Source organism: Lynx rufus, unplaced genomic scaffold (genome assembly GCF_022079265.1).
Source record: "Lynx rufus isolate CCGP_SWC_20201006 ecotype Redwood Valley unplaced genomic scaffold, mLynRuf1.p SCAF_15, whole genome shotgun sequence".
In the NCBI taxonomy this organism is placed as follows: Eukaryota; Metazoa; Chordata; class Mammalia; order Carnivora; family Felidae; genus Lynx; species Lynx rufus.
The window spans coordinates 61,860,631-61,874,635 of NW_025814829.1; the positions used below are offsets into that span (position 1 = coordinate 61,860,631).

General features: G+C 48.7%; 1 protein-coding gene across 1 annotated transcript in view; it reads left to right on the forward strand.

Moving 5' to 3' along the window:
* The window catches only part of ENAH (ENAH actin regulator), a 138,517-nt gene that overhangs the window by 114,411 nt on the left and 10,101 nt on the right, over positions 1-14,005 (forward strand). Inside the window, 9 exon segments of the mRNA XM_047077161.1 lie at positions 1,863-2,212; positions 3,307-4,104; positions 6,036-6,133; positions 6,136-6,183; positions 6,186-6,344; positions 7,258-7,403; positions 7,563-7,620; positions 8,351-8,399; positions 10,536-10,602. Of these exon segments, the coding sequence (XP_046933117.1) occupies positions 1,863-2,212; positions 3,307-4,104; positions 6,036-6,133; positions 6,136-6,183; positions 6,186-6,344; positions 7,258-7,403; positions 7,563-7,620; positions 8,351-8,399; positions 10,536-10,602 (1,773 nt within the window).

Below are 14,005 nucleotides of genomic sequence, written 5' to 3' on the forward strand. Positions count from 1 at the left end.
GGAGGAACAAAGATTAGCATACACCCTCTGTCAGTTAGTTCTGCCTCTAATTGGAACCCAGCCAGGCTATTAGCCAGTCCAAGGAAAGTCCTAATTTGAAATTTCCAAACAATTATTATTATAGCTCACATTTATTGAGTGTTCATATGCTTTCAGGCACTTTTTAAAGAGCTTTCAAGGCATTACTTCATTTAATCTTACCCACGGTGCTATGAGATTATTATGTAGAAGATGGGGCCGAGTATTTTTATTTGGAGAAAGTTAACTTTTATGGCAAGACTGTTGTTTGGGTCCAGGTGGGTACTTGGAGACCTTTGCTTGCTCTGTTACATGTATGTATGGAAGTTAAAAGCAAGCTATATGTTTCACAGCCACATACATTGGGCCTCTGTAGGTTTTAATATAATCACAGCGATTCCACAGCCAGCATTTGAAGTCCTAGCATGAAAGAAGGGGATTTTTAATTTAATTGCATAAATACTGAGACATTCCATACATTCTTAGACAAGGAGGTTAAAAGACATGAATGTTTTCCATCGATCTTCAAAGTTCAGAAAGTGTTACTAGGACTGAGAAGGATAGGTCTTGGCAGAAGGGGTAGATTTAACAAAGTGATTCTAAAACTTAGCCAGAGAAAGCGAAGTATCTGAGAATCCTCTAGAAAAACTCAAAAGGATGAGGAATAAGGATGGATGCACCCTACTAGATCATTTCTTTCAGACGTCCAGGCATACTGGTGCCACTCTAGACAAACATCCACGAACCAAATGTAGAATTTCAGAAACAGTCAACACACAGAAAGGCGGCATCTTCTGCCAGTAAAGGTACAGTGATGTGGCTCACTACTGCGTGCCCAAACCCGAGATGAATTTCATATGAGCTAAGGATTTTGTTGTAAAAACATGTAATTCCATAATCTTGTGGGAAGGGGCTAAGAAGGATGTCAGAGGCAGAACACATGAAGGAATCCCACCGCTAGACTCTCTATGTAAAAGTTAAAAGCTGTATTACAACTTTAACAAATCTAACATATTACAGTTTTAAATGACACTTTAAAAATCAAAGGCAGTTAAAAGGCCGTAATAAAAGTTCAAAATACATACAACCAACATCTGTGACGATGGGTTGTTAGCTTTAATAGAGAGAAGAGCTCTACAAATGAGGATGGAATGTTAACTGTCCGGGAGAAAACCCATCAAAGGACACAGGCAGCTGTGTCCCAGTAGGCTGCAGGGGCCAGGAGGCCAGCTGTCACGTGACTGACAGCACGTGCATTAGCAGCAGTGAAAGACCCCAGTGGTGAAAGGAAGTTCTCTCTATCCTTGGGCTGCTGGGAAGCCCAGCCAGTAATCCTGAACAGTTTGGAGCCATGTATCCAGAATCTTAAGATGTGTGTGTACCTTTTCTCCTAGCAAATCTGCCGGTAGCGATCCTTCAGAAGCAGTAGGGAAACGGCTTAAAAATAAATGGAGCAAACTTTGGCGGAGCTGTTGTCGTGGCTCGCCGGCCGTTGTATTTCTAAAATGATGACGTATTAACTTGTATCGTGAACATTCGAAAAGAGTGACTTGGTCACTACGGTGGTACGCTCAGTTACTTGGAAAATTCCTTTATTTGTGGCACTTCCCTCATGAACAGCGCACACTAAAATGAGCCGTTAGTGTCGTGTGCTGCTAGTGACCCTGCTAAGTTACTCTCCTCTCCGTGAGGCTGGGAAGTGGTGCGGGCCGCCGTGGACGGCAGGCTCCGCTCGCTTCGCCTGTGCATCGGAAGGGAGGCGCACGCGGGCTCGTCGCGAGTAGGCTTCTAAGGACGGCGGCCGTCGCCGCGCCGCTCTGATGGCTTTGGTCTCGGAATTCCAGGCAGCTGCAAGAACAGCAGCGGCAGAAGGAGCTGGAGCGGGAGCGCGTGGAGCGCGAGCGCGTGGAGCGCGCGGAGCGGGAGCGGCTGGAGCAGGAGCAGCTGGAGCGCGAGCGGCTGGAGCGGGAGCGCGAGCGGCAGGACCGGCTGGAGCGCGAGCGGCTGGAGCGGCTCGACCGCGAGAGGGAGCAGCGGGAGCAGCGCGAGCGGGAGCAGCGCGAGCGGCAGGAGCAGCGGGAGCGCGAGCGCGAGCGCGAGCGGGAGCGGGAGCAGCGCGAGCGGCAGGAGCAGCTGGAGCGGCAGGAGCAGCTGGAGTGGGAGCGCGAGCGGGAGCGCCGGCTGTCGGCCGCCGGTAAGAAGCGCGCGCCGTGCTCCGTGCGGGTGCATGTGCGGGCGGGGGCGGGGGGGGCGGGCAGCAAGTGGGACACGGAGAAGCAGGCCGCACTTGTTGCTCTGCCGCCTCCTTCCCCCTCGCGGTGTTACTGCACTTAGCGCCGGGGGCTTGAGAAAGTCGGAAACGTGCCGCCCGGCTTTCCAAGTCTTCTCACTCCCTGTAAATTGGCTGTAAAGTGCAAGTGTGTTTTTGTGGGAAGTGTTTACTTTGGATGAACTTAGAACACAGCCCCCCCCCCCCCCCGAGGTTGCTTAAATTGTCCTGACTCCTGTCCTGTTCAAGAACTTTGTTTGATTGTGCTCTAAAGTGCTTGAAGGAGGAATTCAGAATAGTAGGCGAAAAGTACCCTCTCTAAAACTGACTGGCTTCCATGTATTCTAGTACTGCAAAAAATTAGTGAAAATTTTTACTAAATCGGATGGAATTTATCGAAAGATGTAAGCGTTAAAAAGCACAGTTTGAGACGTTCACTAAAATTGGCATTTACTGTCATAGGATCTCAGAATTATTTTCCTATTCCATATGGCCTGTATCCAAGGTCTCAGTGTGGTTGATGGGTTGTCGTTTGAGCTAATTTACTTGTTCTTAACCGCCTCGTTATTTTCTGGGGTTGTAGCCGACCAAAGAAACAAAACTTATCCACAAATAAGCACGAACAGGGGGCCCTTAGCCCTTTGTAAAACTTTTTGCCAGTTTCGCTATTTGTTCGTAAAACAACAAGCAGACTTACTCTTCTGTTTGTGGTCCTACTCACGTAACTTGAATGTCCTTTTAGTGGACTGAATAACGAGACTTGAGATAGAATCTTCTTCTTGCCAAAGATGAGCTAAGTAAGCAATGTCGTGTGTCAGTACGCTCGCCAGACGGAAAGCGAGCCCGTGTCCTCCTCCCCTGGGTCTCAGGATGCATGGACGAGTGAGCGCGTTCTCGGGGACTAACCGCGGTCTGCGTGTGTGCGCTGTGTCCGAGTGCTGGTTTTGTGGCTTCACTAGCTCCCTTTTTCTCTCTCCTTTTTTATCCCGTCTCTGCTGCCGCTCCCCACCTTCCCGCAGCTCCGCCCTCCGACAGCTCCCCGTATAGCGCGCCGCTGCCCGAGTATGCCGGCTGCCAGCCTCCTGCGGCACCTCCTCCATCCTATGCTAAAGTCATCGCAGCTCCAGGGTCAGACGCCAGTCCTGACTATGCTGTGGTGACCGCTTTGCCACCTACTTGCACGCCCCCCACACCACCTCTTCGGCACTCGGCGACACGTTTTGCAGCATCTGTAGGCTCAGCCTTCCACCCCGTTCTTCCCCATTACGCTACGGTTCCTCGTCCTCTGAACAAAAACTCTCGGCCTTCTTCTCCCGTGAACACACCCTCTTCTCAGCCTCCAGCCGCGAAGCCCTGTGCCTGGTCTACTTGCACTGTGTCGCCCCTCCCTCCATCTCCTCCGGTCATGATTAGCAGCCCCCCCGGCAAAGCGACCGGTCCGAGGCCTGTCCTCCCTGTCTGTGTTTCTTCTCCTGTGCCCCCACTGCCTCCGTCACCAACAGCACCCAACGGGCCGCTTGACTCTGTCACGTGTCCGGTGTCTCCGCCGCCTACCTCAGGGCCAGCAGCGCCGCCGCCGCCGCCACCGCCTTCCCTCGCACCGCGCTCACACTGTGGATCTCAAGCCTCTCCTCCTCCAAGCACCCCCATTGCCTCAACTCCCTCCTCCAAGCCTAGTGTTCTCCCTTCTCCCTCTGCAGCTGCCCCTGCGCCTGCCCCTGCGGAGACTCCTCTAAACTCTGTGCTGGGGGACTCCTCTGCTTCTGAGCCAGGCTCGCAGGCAGCCTCTCAGCCGGCCGAGACTCCAGCCCAACAGGGTAAGGCTTCCGTCGTTGCTGCTAACGACTCGTCCCTCGAAAGGTGGCGCGCCAGCGGCCGTCACTGCCTGGAAGGACGGGGAGGGTGGTGTCTCCAGGCGGACGGCCTCCCGTCACCGTGCCACGCTGTCTGTAGTTTGAACAAGTGGCCGACAAGTGAGGTGGTCTTCTGCTGGATCGGTTGCATTCGGAGGATCCATACGAGGAATTCCCACAGCGATTGGGACTTTGGTGTCTCCCACAGGATCACGGGGGGGGGGGTCCGGTATCTGGTGGCCCCCACGACACAGATCTTTTCAATTTCACTAGGAAGACGTTACTTACACGTTTGTCTGCACAGTGAATATGTGATCTCCCTTGTGGCCCTTTAGTTTGTGGGAAATTTGGAGGATAGACTTGGTGCCCAGCTGTAGTCATTAAGCGTGTCATCCTAGAGTCTGCTCTGGCACAGTTCCGGTCGTGGGCCCTGTCTCATTTGGGCTTCCCACATTGGACTCGAGGGGGTAGGTGCACCCTGAATCCTGTGGGGCAGCCTGACTTTGCACAAGGGGTGGGAAGAATGGCAGGCTTGCTGTATGCCCCAGTGGATTCCGTGCTCCCGAGTGCCAGGCAGTGGTGGGCTGAAGGGGTGGTTGGAAGGGAATACGCATCCTCTCCCGTTATCCCTCCCGCCCCTCCCCTTGCCCAGCCGTGCTGTCATGGTCACGGGGGAGGGCGGATGTGACCTTCTGAGGGTGGATTATTTGTAAGTAGAGGAGGACCTGGTTCTGGAAGTAAAGACGATGCTTAGCAACTCTTTTTTTCAAAAAGAGGATTTAGCAGGAAGTAAAGGAAGGAATAGGACAGATTTGTATTTATAAAGAAACAGTGTTACAGTCTGGATTTAAATTAAACACCTCCTTCAAAAAGTCTTGGTTCTTAAATAATAAGACTTGTTACTGCTGTGTACATATTTTTTCTCCTTGACTTATCAAGTTGGCTTAAACACTGAGCCAGAATTCTAGTATGTGCAGATGCGTAACATGTGACCACGGTGCTGGACAGAGAGGCACAGTGAGCCTGACCTGACAGCCACCCCCCCTCCCCCCGCCCTCGGGGCCCACTGCCCGGGAAGAGAGGCGTCCCCTGCTCTGTGCTCTTCTAGGAGCCATTGGTGTTCTCAGCTTGTGTGAACCGCTCAGTCAGTGCTCAGTTAGCAGCTGCAGAAAATCCCCACCCATTGTGCAAATAGCATTTTATTTGTCCTGAAACTCTCCAAGAGGGGAGTGCCTACTAGGTCATTCTTCTGATACGAAAGAAGTTCGTGTTCACTCTCTCTGTGGTTTTACTAGACGTGGAGACGTTTCTCTCTTCCCCTGTCTTCTAGACTAAAAAAACCTCTCTACTTCCAATTCCGGATCCTTTAATTACTTCTGGTTGTTTTGAGGTTGCGCTTTGTTCTAGTAGATTCCTTCATTTCGGTGATTCTGTGCACACTGGATTTAAGTGTGGGACATGCGTAAGATACTGGAATGGGGACCCATGCCCTCTCATGGTCTCAGTCGGCACAGGCAGTGTCTCCACCACTGCAGACTTACCGTCTCAGCCTTTGGGGGTGCACGCAGACGACTTTGGGTCTGTTTCTTCAGGCCTTACTAACCGCCCTCACATACACTAGCTTGTTTTCGGGGACGCTGCCCCAGGCGCAGATTTTGCGAGCACTTATTTTATTTACCAAATCCCGGGAACACCCAAAAATCCAAAGTAAGAAGTCCTCTATTTTGGCTTTACAATTTAGTATCTTTTTCACCCCGATCCAGACTTTAACATTGTGCTAAGCGGAGCTCACGAACCGTAGTGAGAGTTGGAGGCGGTGGCGTCCTGCACCGCTTCCCAAAGAGGGTACCGCGCGGCGCCCCGTTGACCGGCTGTCTAACGTCTCTCTCCTGCAGGCGGTGTCTTGGGACCACCCGCACCTCCGCCCCCACCGCCGCTCCCACCCGGCCCCGCCCCGGCCGCCGCAGCGCCGCCCCCCCCACCCGGGGCCGCCGCCCCCCCCCTCCGCTCCCCGCAGCGGGGCCGCCGCCCCCACCGCCCCCGCCCCCCCCTTCCCAACCAGGTCCCCCCCCCCTCCTCCGCCCCCTCCCGCGCCCCCACTCCCCGCATCTGGATTTTTTGCGGGATCAGTGTCTGAAGACAATCGCCCGTTGACTGGACTTGCCGCTGCGATTGCCGGAGCAAAACTGAGGAAAGTGTCCCGGGTAAATGCGTTTCCGAGTGTCCCCTTTTCTGTGTGTGTGTCCTGTCCTTTCTCAGCGACTCAAGTACCGAGTTTACCGTATTCTACTTTCATGAACTTCATTGACTGAAAAATTTGAGATAATTTATACTTCAGAACAGTTGAGAGAGTGCAGTTTCTGTGAACCCATCGCCCAGACTCACCGCTTACAGTATCTGCTTTGATTTTTCCGTGTGTTTGTGTTTCCTTCTGGGCGAACACAATACTCTCCCCTTTTGTCAGACACACCACTCTACAGTGTCCGTAAATCCTGCTTTGTAGGGACAGGGACATGCACCTGTGTGTCCACTGTAGAATGATCAGAGTCAGGAAGCTGGATCGATGGGCTGTTAACAATCTACAGACCTACTCAGATATTGCATCTGGGGTCAGTGATGTCTTTTCCGTCACTTTTCTAGCCCAAGATCCTGGAGTCCATCTCGTCGTGATGTCCCGAGTGTGCTGTAATCGGTGTCAGCCCCTCAGTGTTTCTTACACGACGTTGACGTTGCTGACGTCTGCAAAGCACTGATTTTGTGGCTCATCCTTCAGTTTGGTTTCCCTGATAGGTTTCCTCATTGTATTATGCATTCTGGGGCAGGTTACCCTTTTTTTTTTCCCCCTCCCAAAGTGTATGTCCTTGTCAGTGTATCGAACAGGGAGACATGTCTTATCCCGTTATTTTCTATCCCGTTTTATCCCATTACTGTTGACGTTAACTTTGATGAAACTTCCACCGATTTATGTAAATCCACGCCATTCACTCCATAGGTTCTTAAAAAGATTTTACAAATAATACTTAGATGTTTGTATTGAAATTAAGTCTTCCTTCTGTTTTGAATGTAACGCTCAGGTCGTCTAATGTAGGGGCTCACCGTGTGTCTATTCTCATTAAGGTGGAGGATGCCTCTTTCCCGAGTGGAGGGAGCACCATCGGCGCGAATCCGGCCTTGTCCAAATCAGACACGGGTCGCGGGAACGGACCCCTCCCGTTAGGGGGCAGCGGGCTGATGGAGGAGATGAGCGCCCTGCTGGCCAGGAGGTAAGCGAGGAGTTACGTGAATGTGGTCACGATTGAGAGGGTCGTGTTCGTTTCATTCAGCTGTAATTGAGCCAGGCACAGTTCTTCCCCTCTGGAGAAGTAGTTGTTCTGCTAAGAGTTAGATGAATTTTTTAACAATCTGACTTACCCTCTTTCTAGGAGAAGAATTGCTGAAAAGGGATCAACGATAGACACCGAACAGAAAGAGGACAAACACGTGAGTTCATGAAGAGTCTGCCTGGCTGCGGCACGAGAGCCAGCGGAGCTCCTTCGGGAGACGGTGTCGGAGATTAGTTGGAATCTGTCACTGCTTCTTTCGGTCCTTCACGTACAACAGATGGCTTGTTTGGAGCCTCGCGTATAAATGTTTACTAGCATTCTTCGTAAGATGGGTTGAGTTTGTGGGGAAAGGACTGAATTCTAACCTGTAGAGTAAGTGCTGTACCTTAGGTGAGAGAATGACCTTTCACTTGAGCTTTAAAATCTCTTAGGGTCTCAGTTACCTGCTGTTGAAAACGAAGGGATTAGACTGAATCCTGGTTTTGAACTGTTTGCCCCATGGTTCTGGGCTGTGCCCCCTCCTCCCTCCCCATGTCAGCCGGGCTTTATCTGCCTGGTGCCCCGGTGTCTGAGCAGTACAGGTGTTCTCCCCCGCCGCCCCCCCGAGTTTGGTATTCCGTGCCATCACCCCGACCCGTCTGTGACATCTGGCTCTGTCTCGGTGGCTGGTGCCGCTCAGGGAGGGTGCTCGAGGACAGGACGCGGGGAGGGGAGTTGGGGCAGAGGAGGACAGTCTGTGCTGGAACGGAAGGGGCAGGAGGCTGACAAAAGACACGGCGGGCAGTGCACCAGAAGGACTGGAGGCGGAGGAGAGTGCGGCACTGAGTCTGTGCCCCGGGTTATTCTAGCAGATGTGGTGTGGTTAATACGAGTTTCTGTATGTTTAGGAAGATTCCGAGCCCGTCACTTCTAAGGCCTCGTCGACAAGTACACCCGGTAAGTTTAGGAGATCTATTTCAACCTTTGAGAACCTTCTCAAAATACTAACGCCCCTCAATTAAAAATTCCCCTTTACCCATGTTTGGACCAAGTACCTGCTTGGCCACGAAAATGTTAAAAGTGTTTCGTTCACGCTCAGAAGCAGTGACTTGTTTTTCCTCTGCCTCTGTGATATTGGGAGATCCGTTAAAACCTGAAGATTTTTTCTGGTGATTCTTTCTTTGAAAATCATAATTTTTAACACATTCCGTGTGTACTACTGTTAATGATTTGACATTATTTGCTAAAGCAAGGAAATATACATAGATGAGAGGGAAGTATCTTTAATCATTGATTCTTAAAGGTAAAGATTAAGTGAGGGGCGCCTGGATGGCTCAGCTGGTTAAGCAGCCGACCTCGGCTCAGGTCACGATCTCACTGTTCGTGGGCTCAAGCCCCGCGTCGGACTCTGTGCTGACAGCTCAGAGCCTGGAACCTGCTTCTGGTTCTGTGTCTCCCTCTCTCTCTACCCCTCCTCTGCTCATGCTCCGTTTCTCTCTTTCTGTCTCTTTCTCTCTCAAAAATAAACCTTAAAAAACATTATTGAAAAAAAAAGATTAAGTGAGCCTGCAGTTATTAGTACTGGCATCCATCTCAAAACGTTCTCAACTAGAGAGCATTGTCATTTTAACCATGCATTTGGGTGGTACTGATAAGGAAGTAAAGCTTCTAATTTGTAAGGTAAAAGGAAAATCTCGTTAAAGTCTTTGAAAAGTGTTGAATTCAGTGCAGTTTCTGACGTGGAGAAATCTTGGGTGGAGAGTATTTCATGCAGAATACAAATAAACCACCTGTCACTGCGGGCACTGCACGAGCGCGGTGTCCGTGCCTAGGATGTGAGGCTCTCATGTTTTACGTGTCATTTCCTTGTGTTTGACCAAAAGACAAAGAGCTGGACTGTCTCTTCAGCTTTTTTATCTAATTTGGAATAAAGCAACATGAATAAATTTGATGATTTCAATGAATTACTATCTTGAATGACCCATAAGTAATCACTGCAGAGAAATGTCCATGTTAATTCCTACTCGTTTTGATTTGGAGACTACCAGCGACCTCTAGAATTGCACTATTTAGAAATCCTAAAAAATTTCCTTTTTTGTGATTGTAACCCATTCTCCAAAAAACCCAACAATAGTCTCATATTCTCATTATTGGATGGTGACTGTTCGGTAGTTCGATAGCTATCTTGTGGTTAAGACTGTGACTTTGTGAATTGTTTTTCCTCTAAATAGGACTCAGATCACTTTGACATTGCCTTCCTTAAAAATCCTCTGTTTTGTGAACCACTTACTGTAATAACTTTATCTTTCTTCCATAAGCCAAAATTTATATGTATGTTGTTACCAAGAGCACAGATTCTTCAGAGCTCCACTGTAAGGGTCCCAGAGCTGTTCACAAGGTGAAAAGAGCTGTGAATCCTCCCACCCCCAACGAGAAGGGGTGGCCGACTGTATTTTTATACAAACGTGTTCATAGTTCATTTGCATGTTCCCTGAGGCGTATCTATAGACCGCCAAGCCAAGTACTCCTCATCGGATAGGGAGCCCTGCTCGTTAGACTTTTAGCCCCTGGCGTGCAGACATACAGTGTTTTACATTTCACAGTCTGCAGTTTTCCTAGGGGGGCTGGTCACACTTGCTTATTCATTTCTTCCTGTTTTAAGGTCTGAGGTTGTACAAATTAGAATCCTTACAGATTTTACTTTTTAAAAAACATTTTTTAATGTTTGCTTTTGAGAGCAAGAGAGAGACAGAGCACAAGCAAGGGGGGGGGGGGGCAGAGAGAGAGGGAGACACAGGATCCGAAGCCAGGCTCCAGGCTCGGAGCTGTCAGCCCAGAGCCCACGTGAGGCTTGAACTCACGGACCATGAGATCATGACCTGAGCTGAAGTCAGACACTCAGCAGACTGAGCCCCCCAGGCGCCCAGAATCCTTACAGATTTTAATTAAAGCTCAGAATTGAAATGAAAAATTTTTTGTTTATCTGTATTACTGCCTAAACATGTATAGGGGCGTCTAGGATTTTGTTATTTGTTTCACAGTAACTCTGGGAGCACATAAGGTATTTAATAACTTATGTTCCATATTTTTAAGAACCAGCAAGAAAACCTTGGGAAAGAGCGAATACAGTGAATGGCAGCAAGTCACCTGTCATCTCCAGGTACCTGTGTTCTCTAAGGTTCACATTTACACGTGGTTAGCGCCTACATTTCCGTTGTAGGAAAAATCAAATGGTGGATTTGAGTGTGCAAAGGAGCAAATAAAACCTGTAATCCTACTGCTCTTGGAAACCACTGAGCACGTTCTATTCTTCCTAGTGATTGTCTGGACCCCACCGTATGCTTATTGTTAGCCAGTTGTCTGAAATTTTGAGATCGCTTTGGTCCTTCCGAACTACAGAAAAGTCGAGAGAAGAGCAAACACCCGTATGCCCATCGTCCGGACTCCCCAGTTCCTAGTTTTGCCACATTGGCTTTGAGCTCCTGTTTACACATCCACGCTTGTTTCCCTGGAGTTCTGGAAAGCAGTTTGCAAATTTGCTTCATCCTTCATCCTTCATCCTTCTGCGTTTTCCCTGAGGAGCAGGCTGTCCTCCTGCGGAACCCTAGTACCGTTCTCGCAAGAAAGTTAACATTGAACCATGATGCGATGTGACATAGTCACATTTCCCCATTAGTCTCAGTGACATCCTTCATTTTGTAAATGTAATTTGTGAAAGAAACTTTTATGTTTTAAACTGAAAAGCAGCCGGAGAGAAATTTCATTTAGTGTTTAAGAAAGAGCAAAATAAAACCTGAAGTTCTGAATTTGTGAAGTAAAAAGATGATTTCTGTCTCAGTTGAAACTTTAATTATAGTCAACTTAGAAAAAGTGCCCAGAAACAAGACTGGTTAACCTTGTTTATCCCGGGCCACGAGGCGTGGTCTTAGCAAACAGCATTTCTTAGCTGGGCGTGTTTTGTTGTCATAACAAATTTGTATCACAGGTCTTGAACATAGATGAGACTTTCCCTTGATTTCTGAGACAGTTTAAAGGATTTCTGTTTTTGGTTTTTGTTTTTTGTTTTTTGGGTTTTTTTTTTCCCAGAAAAAAGTATGTGTCTCGGGACCAAACAGTTTTTTGCCTTTTCTTTCTGGCCTTATTTGCCTTATTTTTGCCTCTTAAAAAAGCAGACTTGACTCTAATGATAGAAACCTAAAAAGGGAAAAATACGAGGATAGACACCCCTCCCCCCCCCCCCCCCGCCCCCGACCCCGACCCCGACACAGATCTGTCCCATATCAGCCTGATGGTAAATTTGGGTGTGTTTCTCTGGGCTCTCTGTGCCGGCAGAGACGGGGCAGTGGCACAATTACGTGAGTTCCGCAAAGAAACGGAGCCTTTTTCAATGTATAGAATCTTCTGGTTTCTCTGTGACTGAAAGATGAGTGTATCTGACTTTCGGAAAAAATGCAGGAATTGCTTTTGTGGCCGTGTTTTCAGTAGAGTAGAAAGATTGGTGTTTATCAGATAACCTGACTGATAGGGCCTTCCAGCTCGTCCCTGGGAGTTTGCATGGCTTTTCTTCACGAGCGCGTCTTGAAGCTCAGTTTATCCAGTGCATCCCAGAGACCAGAACGGTGGTGTCCTGTGTGTCTGTTGAAGGTTGAAGTGCGGCGGGCTAGAATTCCTTCTCTCTGCGTCTAGTCCTCGTCCCCACCTTAGTGACAAGGGCTCCCTGCTGCGCTTGCCTGAAGCTAATCCCAAGTCCACGCCAGAAGGGGTATCTCCAGAGGGACCTGGGAGAGGTTCTCCAAACACAGGAGGTTCCTCGACGTGTTTGGGTTCATTTAAAAAATACTCTTTGAGGGGCGCCTGGGGGACTCAGTCGGTTAAGCGTCCGACTTCAGCTTAGGTCATGATCTCACAGTTTGTGAGTTCGAGCCCCCAGTCAGACTCTCTGCCCTTCCCCAGCTCGTTCTCTCTCTCCCAAAAATAAATAAACATTAAAACAAGTTTAAAAAGAATTCTTTGAAAGAGTTTTCAGATTTCTAAAGGAAGTTAAGGAAGTGTTCTGAAAATCACGTTAAGAAAAGGAGTTTTCTGTTGAGTCACCAAACACTGGATCCTGTTACTCAGGAGTGTGTCATAATCGTGTTCTGCTCTGGTGGATGGCTTGCTTCTCCTTTCCTGAAATGGAAATTGTGAAACTGTCTGTTGTTTCCTGACCATTCATACACCTTTTGATGGATTGGATCCAGCCAGTGATTCCTGCCTTAAAATGTCACCACAAGCAGTTTTAAGCCCTAAGAGGGTTTTAGAAGTGTGTCTGAGAGACTCAGAACTGTATTGCTTTTCTGCCCGTTTCCTCCCCTGTTCCTTCTGAGAGCCAGTGTATTGGCCACTTCACGTTTTTATTTAGGTGCACCTCACCCTTGCAGGGCAGTGAAAGTACCCCTTTCTGTCATGAATATCCCTGTCGAAGTTACGTCAGTGGTAAGGTGGGTTAATACCTTACAACACACGCCAGATACTGCACTGTGCTGTAGTCGCTGAGTGAAGACCTCGGACAGTAGAGTGAAAGCAAGAGTGTTCGAATACTTCAGACTGTGGCTGGAATGTACCATTGGAACCTTTGTGAGTTCTTCCTGTGGTTTTCAGTAAGAGCTCACAGATCTTACATTCAGGGTAGAAGAAGAGTTGTTTACGTGCTCTTTCAGAAGAGTTGATTTGTGTATACTTAAAGCGGCAGTGGTTTTTATTGGGTCTTGGTACTTGCGATACTCGGCGTGGGCAGCTTTTACTGTGTCTGCGTGTGTGCTGTCTGTCTGTACAGAGGGTCAGCGTGCGTCTGTCCCCTTTCTGTCCTCAGTCATCGTCAAGTAGAGGGAGTGACCTCACGTGACCGTAGATAGAGTTTGTGTCCAGATACCGTCTTCTGGACTGGAAAAAAATGATTGTTTTAAGGGTAATGGACTCCTTTAATTGTTTTTGCTGTGACTGCAAACCTATAAAACGGTAACCTCATGAGAATTACTTTTTAAAAGTTTTCTATTGTATTTCCCTTTAAATGGTTTTTCCCCTTCATAGACGGGATTCTCCAAGGAAAAATCAGATTGTTTTTGACAACAGGTCCTATGATTCATTACACAGGTATCACCCTGATGTGACTTTGTGATTTGAGACTTTTAACTGACACGTTCAGGGCAGGGCTGAGCTTTTTCTACCTGGACTGGTAATCACCACGAGGGGGATACTTGGGAAGGTCAGACCTTTCACATTTAGCTTTATTTAGAGTTTTTTAAAAACTCTAAGAGATTATAATTAGAAAAGTTAATGGTATTCACCCCCCTACCATCACTCTGTAGTTGGCTGGGGATAAACAGCAGCGGGGCACACGTCCGCAGGGCCATGATAGGGGTCTCGGTCCCTGTGTTTTCTCCAGGCTCTTGGTAGCTTGTGCATTTTCTTCGAAAGGCTGTTCTCCATAGAAGTAGGAGACAAAGCCTTTAAAAGGTGGAGCAGAAGATTTCTTACTGTTTGTCAGTGGAGCACGGGACTTTATTACAGCCGCAATTGTGAAA